The sequence below is a fragment of the Plodia interpunctella genome, chromosome 1 (assembly GCF_027563975.2).
Source record: "Plodia interpunctella isolate USDA-ARS_2022_Savannah chromosome 1, ilPloInte3.2, whole genome shotgun sequence".
NCBI classification, from domain to species: Eukaryota; Metazoa; Arthropoda; class Insecta; order Lepidoptera; family Pyralidae; genus Plodia; species Plodia interpunctella.
In genome coordinates this window covers 367,559-387,089 of record NC_071294.1, presented here as the reverse complement: position 1 = coordinate 387,089, position 19,531 = coordinate 367,559, and the positions used below count along the sequence as shown (strand labels likewise).

Genomic DNA, 19,531 nt, shown 5'->3' with positions numbered 1-19,531 from the left:
AATGTTACACGATCTCAAAGACAAGTGTTGTTAGTACTACGCTAACACATGAAATAGAACGATTCAATTCGCCGAAACTATACACGATAGACAGAAAATATCACGCTGTGTTTGTGTACGCGTGTTTCTAATACGCGTTTCTCTTGTATGAGTGGAATGGTATGTGATGTTGCAAAATATTACTAAAATGTAGTGTACATTGTAATAGAATAGCTTATTATGAATATAACACTTACAACTTATAAAAAACACAGGAATGGGTAAATTTCACGACTGTATGAACGCGGCTCGTAGCGTTTCATTAGTGTTGCACATTTTTTTTTAAATAAAGAATATATATTTTTAAATTTAACATTTATAAAATTAACATTGTACCAGTACTTTACTTATTTATAAAATAGGTTCATTAAATTGATTACTGTGTATGGTACAATATAAAAAAACACTAATGACAGCCCGCGGCGGCGTTCAAAACGCACGTGAAATTCACTCAAAAATATGTGATATGTGAATAGAATCTGTGCATAGAATCTAGAAGTACCTACCGAAAATAATTTTTGGATAATTTTTTCTTGAAGTGTCCAAAAGTGGAAATCTCATCAAATTGTTACTGTATGGTGGAACCTTTTTATTTGCTGTGCATTTTGTAATTGTTGATCATTAAACGTTGTAAAGCTGTTACATGTTTTTGATTTTTAAATCGTTTTCTTGGCAACACTTTCGTTACTAGACAAAATTAAAATAGCGAAAGTTATTCCAGTGCCCTTCAGTCACTGTCTCCTTTGTGTCAACTTTCACTTCAACAAGATTGAAACAAACTGGAGGATCGGCCTTAGATCACGGAGACGAGGTTGAAAATAGAACTGATAACTTAGAGTAAGTTGGTTTGATCATGGAATTAGTAGGGTTGATAGTTTCACAATGACCGAAGGGCGAAGTGAATGTTATTATTATTGTAAAAAGTGCCAACTTTTTACAATAATTTAGTGCGAATAAAATATTTGTGTGTTCAAAAGCAAAATGAGTTGGCGAATGCATGGAATTAGGTACTACGAAGTATTCACTAAATCCACGGTTAAATGGTACCTAAATTTATTTTATAAAAAGGAGTTACTACTAATTTTTTTTATAAAAAGGAGTACTAGCCATGGAGGTATTTTCTATTTATACAATAAATACTTATTACTCCATGGTCGAGAATAATAATAACTGTCAAGCGTGTTTGACGACGAACTGACATCGCGTCCCAATAGAAATTCAGTCACAGTTGCAATGAAATAGTCTAATGCGTTTTAAGTTTAAAAGTACAAGTATGGACCCAAACTTGGTGGAGTGTGAGGCGGAGCGCGCGTCGTGCGCGTGCGCAGAGTCCGGGCTCGGAGTGCTGGGGGACGTGCGGCGCCAGTACGAGGAGATGATGCAGCTGCTGGAGCGCCGCGGCGGCAACGACAAGCTGCAGGTGAGGTGCGGCCTTGGGGTTATGTTGTAGCGGGAGCTAGGTGATTATGCTCGACCGCCACAAAGGGAAGATCTTCCCGCCAGGCTAGGTGTTGCGCCTGGGGAACCGCACGGCTCCGACGGTGTCATGTCGGAGGTTGTATTTATGCTTCCAATCGAAAACGCACTGTCTGCGCGGTCTAGGCTTGTTTAGCTGTCCATAGTGAGTCGACCGTTGTGCCATCTGTCCGTAGTGTCCTGGATCACTTGTGTGGCTTGTTATTCGTTGCGTTTGGTCGGCTTTTTTTTTTTTTTACGTCTGCGCCGTTGTGCATGTGGCGTGGTAGATGTCGCCACATTACTCCTCCCCAAGACCGAAGGTCTGATGAAGTCTTGATGTGCAGTCTGTGCTTCTCGTGTGTGCCATGTTACTCGATGTCCCAGTGAGTCGGGATGCGTAGGTTGAGCTCGTAGTCTGCGGTGAGTCGAGACTGTCGTGAGCGGAATATGACTTGTTGGCACCGGTCCCTACATGGCTGCCACGCCGGTGAGTGCGCGCGTCCAGACGTGGGCTGCAGGGTGCGTCGGCGTCGATGAAGTCGAAGAGAATTGCGGGTGCCAGAACCAGGAAGCGCGTTGCGTCGGCTGCGATGGTCCTGTAGATGCCCTTGAAGATGAGTGATGGCTTGCTGCTGCGAGTGACTGTTTGCTGCTGACTTGAGACCAATGAGGGTGCGAGGAGTGATGCAGCTGCTGGAGCGCCGCGGCGGCAACGACAAGCTGCAGGTGAGGTGCGGCCTTGGGGTTATGTTGTAGCGGGAGCTAGGTGATTATGCTCGACCGCCACAAAGGGAAGATCTTCCCGCCAGGCTAGGTGTTGCGCCTGGGGAACCGCACGGCTCCGACGGTGTCATGTCGGAGGTTGTATTTATGCTTCCAATCGAAAACGCACTGTCTGCGCGGTCTAGGCTTGTTTAGCTGTCCATAGTGAGTCGACCGTTGTGCCATCTGTCCGTAGTGTCCTGGATCACTTGTGTGGCTTGTTATTCGTTGCGTTTGGTCGGCTTTTTTTTTTTTTTACGTCTGCGCCGTTGTGCATGTGGCGTGGTAGATGTCGCCACATTACTCCTCCCCAAGACCGAAGGTCTGATGAAGTCTTGATGTGCAGTCTGTGCTTCTCGTGTGTGCCATGTTACTCGATGTCCCAGTGAGTCGGGATGCGTAGGTTGAGCTCGTAGTCTGCGGTGAGTCGAGACTGTCGTGAGCGGAATATGACTTGTTGGCACCGGTCCCTACATGGCTGCCACGCCGGTGAGTGCGCGCGTCCAGACGTGGGCTGCAGGGTGCGTCGGCGTCGATGAAGTCGAAGAGAATTGCGGGTGCCAGAACCAGGAAGCGCGTTGCGTCGGCTGCGATGGTCCTGTAGATGCCCTTGAAGATGAGTGATGGCTTGCTGCTGCGAGTGACTGTTTGCTGCTGACTTGAGACCAATGAGGGTGCGAGGAGTGATGGTGAAGATTGGAGAGTACGACGTTGGCGATGGCTGCTTCAATCACGTCGGGTGTGATGATGACGAAGGCTGCTTTCAATCACGTCGGGGTCACCACTGTAGCGGGAGCTAGGTGATTATGCTCGACCGCCACAAAGGGAAGATCTTCCCGCCAGGCTAGGTGTTGCGCCTGGGGAACCGCACGGCTCCGACGGTGTCATGTCGGAGGTTGTATTTATGCTTCCAATCGAAAACGCACTGTCTGCGCGGTCTAGGCTTGTTTAGCTGTCCATAGTGAGTCGACCGTTGTGCCATCTGTCCGTAGTGTCCTGTATCACTTGTGTGGCTTGTTATTCGTTGCGTTTGGTCGGCTTTTTTTTTTTTACGTCTGCGCCGTTGTGCATGTGGCGTGGTAGATGTCGCCACAATGTCATCGCGGCTCCTCATTGAGATAATGCGACACGACTATAGTCACGTTGTTGATTGTTAAAAGCTATTTATATCTCAATGCTTTTTCAGACTGTATAGCCAACTCGTAAAATATGTATGCACCTTATCTAATGCAGGGCTTTCGTTTGTTTCGGTTTGTAACAAACAAATAACGTTTTTGTTATAGTATTTTTTAACTGTCGGGCTCGAAACGTATAACTATATAACATATAAACCTATTAACGGGACGAACCTAAAATTAAAACGAATTCAGATAAAAAGTCTGAAACTTTGTGGTGAGTGTAGTGTGTACCGACCCTAATTTGACTATAAAAACTAGCGCGGGTAGTTTGATTATTAAGACCACCCGCAACTGCACACCGCAAATACGAAACAAAGACTACAAGGTTGCTCACGTTTTCGCTGTGGCATTCTCAAAAACGTTAGTGCTAAGTTCCATTATTAATTGTATTGTATTTTGTTTATGAAGTTTTCACTCAATGGGTTTTAGAAGCAAGTGGACCTCCTCCGGTCATGGGTCGGTGACCTGGTGGCGCAGAATGCGCTGCTCGTGCGTACGGTCGAGGATTTGGAGACCGAGGCCACTGCCAAGCTTATGGTGGAACGCAGGAGGCATCTTGAGGTTAGTAATATAGGATAATCTTCAAACATATTTGAATAAACTTCAAATTTGCGTGCACGCGTATTTTTTTTCGTATGCATGTTGTTATTTTTTTGTTGGTAATTAAACTTTTTTTTCAAAAATATATTTGCGAAATTGTTACTCGTAATTTTGGCGCCCTGGCCGGCTAGTGTCGAAGTTTTAAACGGCGTGATTTTTTTTGCCAACTTTGCGTTCATACGACTCGCACAATATCTTCGGGATATCTTCAATTCTTTTACCATATCGCAATTAGCAACTCTTATGTTGATATGTTTTGTATAAAACAGTTCATTAGTTCCACAAATATTGAGACACATCGTAATGTCATCTTAAAAAATAAGGGTAATTTGCAAACAATTGGAAGACATGCGTGATTCCCGCAGATGTTGTGCGAGCTGCGCGCGGAGACCGCGGCGCTGCGCCGGCGACTCGAGCGCAAGGATTCTGACATTCGGGGCTTGGTTGAAGTGCTGAGGAGGCTCCGGGAATTCGACTACTGCACACTCAACGGAATACACTTCTACGAGATCACAGAGTCCGATATATTTGGCTCACTGGACTGGTGAGTTGTGATTTTATTATTATTTTTTTGATAAATATCTGAACAATTGGAATGTGCGTATCTCATGACTTTTACATGTTTTCTATATCTATATCATTTTTGCAGTACATTGGTATCTAAATATAAAACATCGAAAAGTCGCACAGCACGTGTATTCGATTTTTGGTTACTTGGAGTTGGTTACATGAAATTATATCTAGCTCGATCGATCGATGCTAAAATATTATGTCAGTACATTTTACTTCCGATTTAATTCTCCCTTCAAATAATTTCGTTTGAAGGGAGACAAATGTCTGCACAGTGAACATTTGAAATTATAGTAAAAAATAAATAAGAATATATAAAATTATTTCCACAGGCGAGAAAAGTTGGATCAAGGCGATATGAACTCAAATAAAAATCAAAAGAAAAGGAATTCTAATAAACTTAAACATTACGTAAATTTTTTAGACGCACATGAAACCAAGGAGTGAAGTCTTCGACTTTAAAAAATTTGTGAAATTTTTATTTTGTTTATTTTTTTTATGTTATTACATAATATACAGCTGATAAATAGCTTTGTTTTATTGTAGATAAAACGCCTTCATTTTATTTAATTCAATTTTTTAAGTTAATTGATGTAATTTTAGCAATAATGACACACAACCATTGGTCCAAATACGATGATAGATAGAGAGCACTTTAATTTTGCAAATCTTTAAATAATAATTTCAATATCAAAATAGGAATCAAACCTACATGAATTAGTTGACTAGGCCGACTAGTTGGTAGTTAGTTAGTAGTTAGTTAGTAGTAATCGTAACGTGAAGGCACAAGCCGCTGATTGTTGCAGCATGCGCAGTGTCGCGACTGGGAGCCGGTCAAGGATTACAATGTGGTGCTGAGGGAGGAGAAGCGGCGACACGAGGAGAAGCTAATACAGACCGAAATCAGCCTCAAGGTTTGTGATTGATTTATTTTTTTATTACAACTTCCTCAGAGTTGACAACTGTTAGGAGACTGCAAAATAGCAGTGTTAGAGAACAAGATCTACTTTGGATTCCAGCACCGCAATTGTGGCACTATGCTACACTATAGTCTTTTTGCAATAAAATTTTGATAATTCAACCCACTTGCCGTCTTCTGTCGTAAATAGCGAGCATATATGAGAATTAAATAATTTTGTAATATTTTTGAAAAGTATTAAATAATGGAACTGAAACTTGGGTCCGAGATCCTAGTCTGGCATTGATTGGGTTCATCTTAGAAAGTTTCGTTCTAGATAATCATTTTCTGTTTATAATAATTTGCTTCCTTGTTAATATAAGTCTAGTTTAGTTGTAATTGAATCTACTATGATGGAAAAGCTGTAACCTCGTCATTGAAAATTAATTTCCTTCCCCAGTCTTTGAATGTAATGATGAACGTAGCACTATCCGAAGACCTGCATGCCATGCGACGCGTGTGCGCAGCTTTGGAGGAACAATGTAGGGCGGAGAGCACTAGGGCTCAGTTCCAAGAAGATATCATTAGAGAGATGAGACGGCAGCTGAAACAAGCAAAGGCTAAGGTAAAATGGACTTAATTACTGAGTATTTAAGGTCATCTTTTCTACTCACTACTACACATATGTCGGTACTACCGACTAGAACTTCTTTCGGAGCTTCTAATATTTAACCGATTATATCGGGGATATACGACAGCAATTGAAGTAACTGTAAGTATGTAATATAATTGATTGCTGATGAAAGACATTGTAAAATAAAAATACTATATTATGTTCAAATCCTACGAGAACACAAACTTATTACCGAGCAAAGTGATTATACAAATACTAAACATTTTGAAGCATCACTTTAACATAATTGAATAAATAAACTTTGCATAGTTTGAGCAGAGACCGTTAAAGTCCGCAAACTTGCGGCCTGATTTTTTCAACTTGTTCCAGCTGAAAGATGTTCAAGAGAAGAGTTCTGTCCGTAAAGACTGTAGCGGCGACAAAGAGGAATCGCTGGTGCGCGGCTACGAGTCTGTGACGGTGGCGTGCGTGCGCAGGCAGCCGCGGCGCGTGCTCGCCGCCGCCGTCACCGCCGCCCCGGCGCATGCGCACTCTGACGAAGACATGCAGTCCAGGTTTGCTTCCCAGGAGTCCTTGGAGCAGGACTAAGGTGGTTTAGTGATATTAAAAGTTTTAGTTTATCCTTGCTTTTTACTGTATAAGTGATTTGAGTACTGTGTACTTGATATTAGATTTAATTTCCTTTTAATACAATTTTCTGTGGGTGAATGATGAACTACAAAATTACAGATTGCAAATATACAGTTTTAATTCATACATCCACCTTATTCTTTATTTTTAATCATTTGCAAGTTACAGGTTTACTGACAAAAGACATAAATAAGCTCAGACATTTAAATAACTAAAAAAAAATAAGTACTAAGTGTTTCCGAAGCACCGAGCTGGTTTCCATTGAAACGTAAGTTTAAATTAAATTTTTTAAATCGTGTTTGGACCAATGTTTTAGATTGCAGTTTTATTATTTAAATTATAAAAGACATAATAGCTGAAAAAGTGTTTTCTTTTTACACCTATAAGACCTTAAAATCCGATTTACTTTCCACTGTACCCGCTTAACAAAATAGCGTTCAAAGGTGAGCTTCACAGCAAGCCATGTATTTGTACTTAACATAGACAATACTATCTGATGTGTTGTTAGTGAAAAGTATGTGTTCAGCGGACGTCGGAGTAAAGTTGCCATTTAAAAGAACATAGTTTTGCTGGGCTGTTACGGTATAGTGTAAATCGGCTACAGCCTTATAACATTCATTACATTTTTGTTAGTGTATATTTATAGGGGTCAACAAGCTCATGGCACGCCGCTCCGTTCTGTGGCGTCTCGAGCGAGGCGGTGAGCGAAAGTGTACAGAGCCCCGACGTTTCCGTTATTGAGCATGTGAGTTTTGCAGATTTTTAAATTGACAATACCCTACTGACAGTACCATACCAAACCAAATAAATGAATTTCAATATACTGTTTTACTTCTAAGTTATATATAATAATTAAACGAGGAACGTAGATTTTTTTTGCAGTTTCTTAAATAACTTGTAAAGCTTTACCAATAATCTAATAGTTGTACAATTTGAACGTTAAAAGTAGGACAAGTTTCACGCATTCAACGACATTTATGGATGGGCTCTGTGTGATTTTTGTTTATTCTTTATTCAGTCGACCTCAGTTCCGATTTTGGTCGTCGACGAAACTTCCACTCCGCCGAGGTGTTGCGCAAAGCCATCGTGTCCAAGGTCCCAATTTAAAAAAATCAAGTTATGTACCAGTTCGGATTTCAAAAATTTCACGAGGAAAAATTCATGTCACGGGTCAGTGTACTTGCTTATTGTTTTTAGGACATAAGATTATAAAAAACTAACTTGTGATTGTACCACATGATTAGTTATGTCACTTATGTCAGTTATGTTCTGCATATTATAATATTTTCGACTAGTACACAACTCACGCTTTATAGATTCTGTCGGCGAGGCCGACTAAATCTATAAAGCGTGTACTTTTTGCTTAATTTTATGTGCTATTGAAGTGATGTGTCCATTGTTTATTTATAAAAGGGTTTGAAGATTTGTGGCATACCTACTGCCGCCATTTTGATTTTTTTTCGAAATCGCGGCCAGCCATGAAACGTATATAAATCGATAGCTGACATTAATACCAACAATAAATATTAAAACAATGACCCTCGTAAAGTGTCAGGTTTCTGAGATAATAACCGTCAAAGTTGATCACGTGACATCCATAATTATAAGCAAGGGTATGTGTTCTGATGAATCAAGATATTAAAAAAAATAACTTTTAGAACAAATATTTATGTTGCATTGTATCTGGATATATTTTTCAACTTAATAACATATTTTGTGACCATCTATGTGTGAGTGCTGTATCGTCATTTGATTTAATATGACATTTGACATTATAGGGTAAATAAAAGTAATAGGTACCTCTGTAAAACCATTTACTACATAACATAAGATAGGAATAATCATAAAATTAAAAATTATCTTTACATTTATATTGTGGCATAGTTTTATGGTTACCTACTACAATTTCTCTTTTCGAAAATAGTTATAATAACCTGGATTTCTTTTTACATTGGCACAGTTTAGGAACAGTATTTTTATTGCCCGATAAACATTTTAAGGCATCATGCTTTTAGTATACACAATTTAAACACTTTTGAGACTACAAATACAAAAATCACATACATAACATCAATACAAATACTAAATAACGAATAACTCGCACAGAGAGGCGTTTACTCCCGCATAGAAAGAACACAGGTAGCAAACTGAGTGCAGCGGTCGGGGGTATAAAGGTGCCCCCCCCCCCCCTTCCGTCTCGCTTGCACATTAGAATAATACAATATATAATCTATTTTCTTGTTATATATAACACCTAAAACAATACCTAATGAACAGTACGTCACCATTGACTTTTTTGTCGTAGTATGAAATATTCTTATTAAGTACGTAGTAGCCGCAACATGTAGAAATATCATGAGGCATAGTTATCTATGTTTTATTATTAATATTATCTATACCTATTAGAATATTTTGTGTATGTTTACACATTGTTATACCAAATAGATGGGATTATAGTCGCTATTAAAAAAAAATCACGTGATCAACTTTGACGGTTATTTTCTCGGAAACCTGACACTTTATGAAGGTCATTGAATTAATATTTTTTGTTGGCATTAATGTCAGCTATCGATTTATAAAAGTTTCATGGCTGGCCGCGATTTTGAAAAAAAATCAAAATGGCGGCAGTAGGTATGCCACGCTCCATAGTAAAATCTTCAAACCCCTTTTGAAGATTTGTGGCATACCTACTGCCGCCATTTTGATTTTTTTTCGAAATCGCGGCCAGCCATGAAACGTATATAAATCGATAGCTGACATTAATACCAACAATAAATATTAAAACAATGACCCTCGTAAAGTGTCAGGTTTCTGAGATAATAACCGTCAAAGTTGATCACGTGACATCCATAATTATAAGCAAGGGTATGTGTTCTGATGAATCAAGATATTAAAAAAAATAACTTTTAGAACAAATATTTATGTTGCATTGTATCTGGATATATTTTTCAACTTAATAACATATTTTGTGACCATCTATGTGTGAGTGCAGTATCGTCATTTGATTTAATATGACATTTGACATTATAGGGTAAATAAAAGTAATAGGTACCTCTGTAAAACCATTTACTACATAACATAAGATAGGAATAATCATAAAATTAAAAATTATCTTTACATTTATATTGTGGCATAGTTTTATGGTTACCTACTACAATTTCTCTTTTCGAAAATAGTTATAATAACCTGGATTTCTTTTTACATTGGCACAGTTTAGGAACAGTATTTTTATTGCCCGATAAACATTTTAAGGCATCATGCTTTTAGTATACACAATTTAAACACTTTTGAGACTACAAATACAAAAATCACATACATAACATCAATACAAATACTAAATAACGAATAACTCGCACAGAGAGGCGTTTACTCCCGCATAGAAAGAACACAGGTAGCAAACTGAGTGCAGCGGTCGGGGGTATAAAGGTGCCCCCCCCCTTCCGTCTCGCTTGCACATTAGAATAATACAATATATAATCTATTTTCTTGTTATATATAACACCTAAAACAATACCTAATGAACAGTACGTCACCATTGACTTTTTTGTCGTAGTATGAAATATTCTTATTAAGTACGTAGTAGCCGCAACATGTAGAAATATCATGAGGCATAGTTATCTATGTTTTATTATTAATATTATCTATACCTATTAGAATATTTTGTGTATGTTTACACATTGTTATACCAAATAGATGGGATTATAGTCGCTATTAAAAAAAAATCACGTGATCAACTTTGACGGTTATTTTCTCGGAAACCTGACACTTTATGAAGGTCATTGAATTAATATTTTTTGTTGGCATTAATGTCAGCTATCGATTTATAAAAGTTACATGGCTGGCCGCGATTTTGAAAAAAAATCAAAATGGCGGCAGTAGGTATGCCACGCTCCATAGTAAAATCTTCAAACACCTTTATGTATACAGCACCTCATTACTCACTAGTAGCATCGTGTAGTTCCATGATCTTGTTATTTTCTTTAATAGCTCCATGCAGTTTTCTAATATGTTTATACATAAAATATATTAAAGAAAAGTAATTACGTGGGGTCTTTACAGGACTAATAGAAGCAAAAACAGATTTTTTTTAGAATCTTTGTCTGTCTCTTTGTTCAAATCAAAATTCAAATTCAAATCATTTATTCAGAAATTAGACCTTCACAGGCACTTTTTCTCGTCAATCTATAAATTTATAGTTATTTCTCACAAGCTAGAAACTACTTGTCTCTGTTTGTTCGTGCATCACGAAAAAACTACTAGATTAAATTTGATGCGGTTTTATAGTTGTAAATCAGATGGTCTTTCTCAAATTCTGGTATAGGTTTCATCGCGATACGTTGCTTAGAACACGAGATATTGACAATAATAATTTATAAGCGGGGACGCACATAAAAATGCGGGCGAAACCGCTGTCAAAATCTAGTAATATGATAAATTAATAGGAAGAGCGTTCCTCCTTGATCATATTATTGAAAAATACAAAAATATTATATTGTTGTTTCAGAACATCTGAAATAGAGCCTACATCTGAAAAAAACGAAAATGTAAAGGTGAGTGACGTTCACGATATAGTGAATTATGTTCTGCTAGCTGCGCCCCGGGGCTTGGCTCCCGTGGGAATTTCGTGATAAAATGTACCCTATGTGTTATTCCAGGATATTTTCTACCCTTGTATCAAAATTCATAACAATCGGTCCAGTAGATAATGCGTGAAGAAGACCCAAACTTAGGTACTTTCGCATTGGGATTAAGTAAATAGTTTTTCAGCGCATTGAAAGCGTTTCGTTATTAATATAAATGTACCTACATAGAATATTATGTATATTAAGTAGCAGTATATTCCGTCCCACTGCTGGGCAAAAGCCTCCTCACCATCCACGTATCTGGTCTTTTCCATCCATCTTTTGTCGTAATTTGTAAGATTTATTTTATTTTGTTTTTATTATTTATAGTGTGTTAGTATTTAGATCTGCTCGAAATCCCCCGGTCTCTTGTCTTAGAATGCTTTAATACCGCTTTCTCCCACCGTTTCCATTGTTTCTCGGGGCCTTTCTTATATAATAAACTAAATATAGTTATATATAGTTACACAAATATAGTTGTTTTTACTTTTTACTCAGGTTAGACTATACTGACACGGAAAATATATTACAACCCCCTTAAATAACTATCGTCTTTATTGTGATATTGTGTTAGATTCAATTTATTTATATATATATATATATATATACTGTACATACATGTTTATATTTATTTACATGTTTTTATATCATACTTAGATTTAATTTATAATAATAAATATCTATAATAATATTATAAAGAGGTAAGCGTCTGTGAGTTTCTATGGTTGAGGTGGGTAATCTCCGAAACTACTGAACGGATTTCAAAAATTCTTTCACCAGTAGATAGGTACATTATCCAAGATCGCTATAGGCTATATTTTATCTCAAAATTCCCACGGGAGTGAAGCCCCAGGCAACATCTAGTGGTAAATATGTAAACAAGTGTTAGTTGTCTTACTTCTGGCGTGGAGCGGCTGGTATTCTGAGATACAGGCTCTGTTTAGTTCAGACACCAGTTTCTCACAATCTTATTTCGTATTCATGATAATACTTGTATTAATTATATTTAGGGACACTGTTCTAGAAAGATTGCGGACACAACTAAAGATTTTTTAATTTTGAATTTAAATTGAGATAATTTTAATTTGCAAAGTTGATAGTACTTTGCATTCCCAATACTTTAGGAAGTTTTAAAGACATACCATACATAGGGAAGCGACTTTGTTTTATAATACGTAGTTATATTCATTAATTAATCAATTTACTTGTATTGCCGTCAATAGATAACAATATATTTTAAGATCATACGTTAATAACATTCATACAATTTAACATTTGTATCTCACACGGTCTCAAATTAAAGCGAAATTGGATTTGTGTTGCATGATGACATCAAAGCGATCCCGTGAGATACAATGTAGCGAAATATACCGCATCAGTGTTGTACAGTCGCGGGCAAAAGTGTAAGCGCAAATAAATTGCTCTGAAAAACACAAATGGATTTTTGGGGCAAATATGATTGAAGCTACAGTTGTATACTCCTTAGTTTGTCTGTTTGATGCCAATGTCACATTCCATTAAGCACCTCTTGCCACCGACGGGGCATTTAACCTCACGCCTTGGAGCCAGAGGTTGCCATGCCTTTCACTTGATACTACAACATGGAATTCTTCAAAAAGGGCGTGAAAAGATTAATTCAGGGTAGCCAAGGTACGGTGACAACCCTGGTGTTCCAGACGTCCAAACGCTGCGTTGATTTCTCATCAGGTAGGCCGCATGCCTGTTGTTTGTTCAGTAGTATATATAAAAATATGAGGTTGTATGTTCAAATTCAAATTCAAATCATTTATTCAGAAATTAGACCTTCACAGGCACTTTTTCTCGTCAATCTTTATATTTATAGTTATTTCTCGCAAGCTACAAACTACTGGCATTTCGGAACGACCACTGCTGAGAAGAAATGCCGAAAGAAACTCATTTGAACAGTGTTGGTCCCTATCATGCCAGATCGGCTTACCATTATTGTTTCTTACAATGTTTTTTTTTTCTTTCTAATAATATATAAAAGTACATAATGTACATAGTCAAAAGGTATATCAAAACAGGTTATGATTGTGATCCGAGTGCTGATTATAATATATATATATATATATATATATATATATATATATATATATATATATATATATATATATATATATATCGATGTGAAACACAATTAACTTACATGAAAATATATGAGAAACGAGATGACCAGTTCCCTCTGGCAGCACCCGTTCACGAGTTGACGCATGGAACAGCCATCGCGTAGCTCAACCATAATAGAGGGAACCTCACGAGTATGAGTTCTAAACAGAGGACATTGTCATCATGACAATTAGCTGTGTTTTGATGGCGAGTGTACCCTGGTGTGAAGGCGAGGTGTGTCGAAACGCGATGTCGGAAGTTGTGACGTGACGCATTGCTGTCTTCGCTAATGAACTGACACGGGACGAGGTTATTTCCATGTGTCATATTAATACGTAAGACTAAGGACCCGCTTCACTGCTTGCTGATAAAGTATCTGATATCCTACATGTAACATATCGAACAGATGGCGTGTGTTTTTCTAGTGTTGGATAGGTTCGTAGACTGTCAAATTACAGTATGATAATTTACCAGAAAATGTGAAACAGGCGATAAATATTATAATAACAAACTGCAGGCTTGATATCGCGGATACGCGTGCAAAAGGTTAATTTAATGGACAAGTAAAGATCCCGAAGACCGTGCGAAGTGGAGGAGAAATAAGTGAGAACGCGGATCCAGGGCATCACGTGATATTCAGAAAGCTTCGGCGGAGGAAGGAACCAAGAAAACGCTGACACGAGAGAAAGACTGAATTTATGTCAAAGCAGAAAATGAGCTCCCATAAAGCACGCCACATCAATGCACCGATATAAGAATAAGTCTAACTGGGCCAGTGCAGCTTCCGCCACTTCCAAACAGAGTATTTACAAATAAAACAAATATCCAGAGTACAGAAAGTTACCTTTTCTTCCTTGTGAAAGACCCGGTTGAATTTGTCACTATGTGTGAGATTTGCCGGAATGGGTCGCGAAGTTGTATGGAAGTTTTTTTGGTCTTAGGTGTAAAGTAAAATCTATGTTTAACCATAGACCAAGACAAATGGGGCACATGCAGCCATGAACATTGAACAATAAAGTTTTAATTTTATTTGGTTTGACGATTTGGCATAATCTGTTGGCATAATTCTTTTCCTTTTTTACTGTGTGAATATTTAAAAAAAAAATACATAAAATGCGCGCCATATTATGTTTTTTTTAAATCTTATTTTTTTATATAAATAATCGATTTTTTGTCATTCGAAATGGCTTGTGTTTATATTACGTTTAATAATGCCGATAAATGAAATGAAATTACAATGACAACAAGATACTTAAATTTGGAGATAAAATGTAACTAAAATAATCAGTCATTGACAAAGTTAAAGGTTAAATTTAGATAAGTAAACATTTATTTGCAATATTAATGCTAGGTTTCCTCGTAATTGAAGTGGAAAGCAAAGTGTATTCGTCATTTTACCGTCGTATCTATCCACCCTCCTCTACGGCCTGGGTGGATGTAAATGCCTCGCGCAAAATGCTTAGTACCTAAATTGTTTTTATTTACTAATTATTAGGTTACGATTTAAATACCTAAGCAGTAGTAGTGCTCCACGATATACCTAAGCCTAAAATAATAAGTACATCTGTATCGTTTCGATTTGTGCATGACACCAAAAATAGCTTGCAGTCGCACGCGCAGCGCCGCACGTGAACACGTCACACACCATGTTTTCTGCGCGAGGAAAACTAACGTAAACACTTGTATTATTGTTTATCCACTGATAACTTGTGAATGGGCGTAGTAAATAGTAGCGTACTTGTGTCGTTGTATATTTTCACGGTTATACAATTTTAGCGCGCGGAAATTTTATTAGTTTTATCTGATTTGAAGTGCTTCCTTTTTTTGAATGAGATTATGTTGAAGTTGTTAAAGTGTTTTTTTTTTGTAATGACATTATTTCGTTTGGTCTTTAGTGGGTAGTTTGTAGTGAAAACTGTAACAATGATGTTCAACGGATTAATAATGTGCGGAGATTCGGATAATAGTGATTTTACTAAGGTGAGTGTGAGAAACTGTACAGAAGAAAACCTTCTATTGTGTTACCTTTTTAAACAAATATAATCCTGGAGCTACCTATATATTTCTGTAGTGTGTAACATTTTGTTACGCCTTATATATTTCGTAACATCCGATAAATAAATTTTAGAAGGATTGTAGTTTACATATGACTTACTAGCTGCGCACCGGGCTTCGCTCCCGTGGTTATTTCCGGATAAAATGTAAGTAGTATTCTACCCCTGTAGGTACTCGAAGTTCTCGTATGCCTCTATCGTTTCAAAACCTTTTTATTAAAACCTTCGAAAATGAATTAAATAAACTTTGATTGCAAGATATCAGGATACGGACCCCAGATCTTTTTCCATATCACAATGTGTATTTACATTCTGCAGGATAGTCATAGAACGTCGAGCGTGGCGGAGAGCGGAGCGGCCAGCGGGGCGGACAGCGGGCAGTGCAGCGCCGTGACGCGGGCCGTGGAGTGCCGCGACAAACTGATGTCTACATTGCAAGTCGTATGTGTTATTAATTTTAAGATTGAAACCATCTATTTGTAAACTGAAGGAAATTTTTACGTACAGTAATGGTTCTCATTTTGTGCCTGTAAATGTAAAGGCGGTCGCAATAAGTGCTAAGGAGTTTTCATATGAAAGATTCTAAGGGAAAATTATTTCACGAATGAGATGACCTCAGCTTGTTTTTTAAAATTTGAATCACTATCCAATAATTGTACTTCGATTTAGATCTAGTGTTAACGTTAGGGCGAAGCTTTGCATGAAATATCTGTACGGACGTTTCCGTGACAGTGCGGTCGCAGCGTTACATCCTCATAAGATTCTATAATCTCCACAGGAACATCAATTTGGCTCACACTTGTAACTGCATTGTAATGTATTGCAGCTAGAAAACAAAGACGAATTGATCAGGATACAAGCGGAGAGCCTGCGTCTGCTCGAGACCAGGATAGCTGAGCTGACGCGACGAGACGAGGACCTGCGCCAGAAGCTGCAGGAGAAATGTAACGAGGTATGTTCCGATTAGTATCAGAAGGTCCAAATATCAGTATGAACACGAAATAGAAATAAATCTATTCATAACATACTAATATATATCGCAGAAAATGAACAAAATGTTAATATTTACAAAGGTACATTGAATATGCTACAAAAGGGTACCACTCAGCTTGTGCCGTGACGAAGAGCCATGGCGCTGATTTTCAGTGATACCAAATAAGATGGTGCTATCAGAAAACATATACATACAATTATATTATCAACATATCAATGTCAAGATGGATGAACATTGTTCATGACTGCGAGGAAAATACAACAGAAATTACTATAACAACTTAAAATAGAATAGATGAAACAAATAAAAATAATAATTAATCTATATATAATCTAAATACACGTCACACAATGTACTTACATCACAGAATGAACAAAATGATCACATCCCAAAAACTCTACACACGTAATGACCACAATTCGAAATGTCTGACCCTGCATACACAAATAATTAGTTGACCGTATTGGCCGGGACACTACTACTACTTCATAATCAGTATTTATATCAGCCCGGTCAATGAAAGTTGAACGAAAAAGAGTAGTTTTGACATGCCTTTATTTATATGTAGAAGCTGGCAGAATCTGGCCAACGACAGAAATGCCTAGTTCCAATCGTGAACATAAATCGTCTATCGCCCCATTCTTAACTGTGTCACGGAATATTCTGTTGTGTTGTCTAAGAATGCATTAGCAAAGTTTGAGAGTTGATAGAACCGAGAGTGTTGCGACACTAGTTAACGACTGCGCCGCAAAAAATTGGGTCGTTTCCTGAAGGGTTTCCTATTCGCCCTAAAATTCAAATATTTTCGGGTGGAATCTTGAATCTCAATTTTGAAGCAGATATCTGCAACCGGTTGAGCTGAAATTTTGTAAACACGTTTTGGGTTATTGTGATAAACATCGTGTGAAACAACCGAACCTAAGTGCACTAGCACTTAGGTTCGGCTCCCGACTTTTGCAATTATGATTGAATGCAATGAGATCTCTCTCACAACAATAAAGGCTTGTGTCAACAAAGTCATCTTCGTAAAAAACTCCTTGTCATATACCACGGCTGGATACTTTGTTGGTTTCTGTGTTTAAATGTTGTGTAATAACTTAAACTTTGGACTTTTTTTTATTTCAGATAAAGTTAATGCAAGCCGCTACGGAGTACGAAAAAAACAACAAATCCAGCATTTCTGTGGCAACAGATTCTAAGGTCAGTCCCCTTCCTCATTTTATTGTTTTATCTTCGACTCGACCTCGGTGGCGCAGTGGTAAAGTGCTTACCTCTGAACCGAGAGGTCCCGGGTTCGATATCCGGTCGGGGTCATGATGGAAAATGATATTTTTCTGATTGGTCTGGGTCTTGGATGTTTATCTATATATGTATTTGTTATAAAATATAGTATCGTTGAGTTAGTATACCATAACACAGGTCTCGAACTTAATTTGGGGCTAGCTCAATCTGTGTGATTTGTCCTAATATATTTATTTATCCTAATAAACGTTTAATTTTTATATATTTCAATATAATGACAAATTCACTATTTTGTATGTTTCGCAGAGACAGCAATAATTAGTCGTTATCAATATTTTTGTAGTTTACTTCTCGTTATGAAAATATTTTTTAAGAATATTTTAAATTGCGATGGCGTTTTACATCTAATAAGTAAATTTTTTGGTTTGCAAATTAACTTCTGTACTAAAAACACTACCTACTTACTTTTTATATGTATATATTATTTTTATTCTAAATCAACAAGAATACATTAATTTAACCACAATACCAATAAATTTACTCAAAGATGTGTTTACTAATTGGAAAGTATGGAGCGCGCGTAAAAATAAACAGAAAGTATGGCAGGTGGGGGGCGGACTTCCGCCGCGCGAGACAAAAAATGTCGCTACTGATTTGTGGGTGTTATATTATTGAAGCTGTGTGTTGAAGTACCTATCTTAGATGTCGCAAGATGATATTTCTTTCTTAGTTTCTTTTCAAACTAAATTACAATATTTTAAATGGGTATTTTAATCATGTCACACACGCTTTATATCTAATTTTTATAACAATAATTAGGTGAAAATTTTCTGGAATCGAGCGGGAATTGAATCCACGACTCATTATATCCGGGAAATCTGTCCATGTGACCGATTAATTGAATAGGTAGGTATTTTTATTAGATCAACTGAGAGTTAGGTTAGGAATGAAAAAATGTCTTTTTACAAAAAGAAATTCTTCAAAGTCTTTAATTTTTATTACATAAAGATAGATACGTCTTTAAGGTTACTTAAGGTCTTTAAGGTTAGGATAGGTTTTTACTAGCTTTTTACGCTTCATCTACATAAAGTGGAATAATAAGATAGGCATGAAGTACTTATTACTTGTACACACTAAGTGTTGCTTATTTTTGAAGACATAGACCATGATTTCATTTGGAAAAACTAAAACACGGTAAGTATTCTAACTTTACTGTTTCTGTTCTTCTTTTCCATTTAGTACAATTTGTTTTTTTTTTTTTAACGTAATTTACTAACATTCCAATTGAATCAATCAAGTATTTTGTAGTGTCTTAAATAAAATGAATGAAAAACAAAGAGACAAATCCCGACAAATCTAAATGAGTAGAGGTCGGGCCCTTACTAATTCCATTATTCCATTGCATCGACGTTGTTTTGCTTGACATTGAAGCGCGTCGGCGTACGTCTGAACTTTATTATAATTTCAGCGTGGTCCGTCGACGGAAATCCTCCGTTTTTAAAACGTTCCAAACGAATTGTCCACCGGTCCATAAAGCTGAATGTGTTATTTTAGGAGCACGAGCGAGTGGTGCGCTCGCTGGAGAGCAGCTTGGCCGTCATCGAGGAGCTCTACTCCGAGAGCTTCTACGAGGTGAGACGTATTTATAGATATAGACCAATCGTATTGGCCGCACTATCGGCCATTTATGGACTTATTTTGATCGTTATTGCTTCAGCTGGGT

At 37.4% G+C, this 19,531-nt stretch overlaps 1 protein-coding gene across 6 annotated transcripts in view; it reads left to right on the top strand.

Annotated features, from left to right (window-relative positions):
- The first annotated feature begins 778 nt into the window (after positions 1–778).
- LOC128682209 (cingulin-like protein 1) overlaps positions 779–19,531 on the top strand; it is a 28,979-nt gene continuing 10,226 nt past the window's right edge. The window contains exons 1-9 of one of the 6 annotated variants that reach the window (XM_053766916.1): positions 779–1,459; positions 3,867–3,998; positions 7,416–7,514; positions 7,788–7,939; positions 11,274–11,319; positions 15,891–16,013; positions 16,399–16,524; positions 17,692–17,766; positions 19,363–19,440. In XM_053766916.1, the coding sequence (XP_053622891.1) occupies positions 1,286–1,459; positions 3,867–3,998; positions 7,416–7,514; positions 7,788–7,939; positions 11,274–11,319; positions 15,891–16,013; positions 16,399–16,524; positions 17,692–17,766; positions 19,363–19,440 (1,005 nt within the window). In that variant the 5' untranslated portion in view covers positions 779–1,285. Of the gene's footprint in view, positions 1,460–1,489; positions 2,224–3,666; positions 3,798–3,866; positions 3,999–7,415; positions 7,515–7,787; positions 7,940–11,273; positions 11,320–13,541; positions 15,499–15,890; positions 16,014–16,398; positions 16,525–17,691; positions 17,767–19,362; positions 19,441–19,531 lie in introns of those variants that run through there. The other 5 variants (XM_053766841.2, XM_053766987.1, XM_053767049.1 and 2 more) reach the window with 5 other exon arrangements.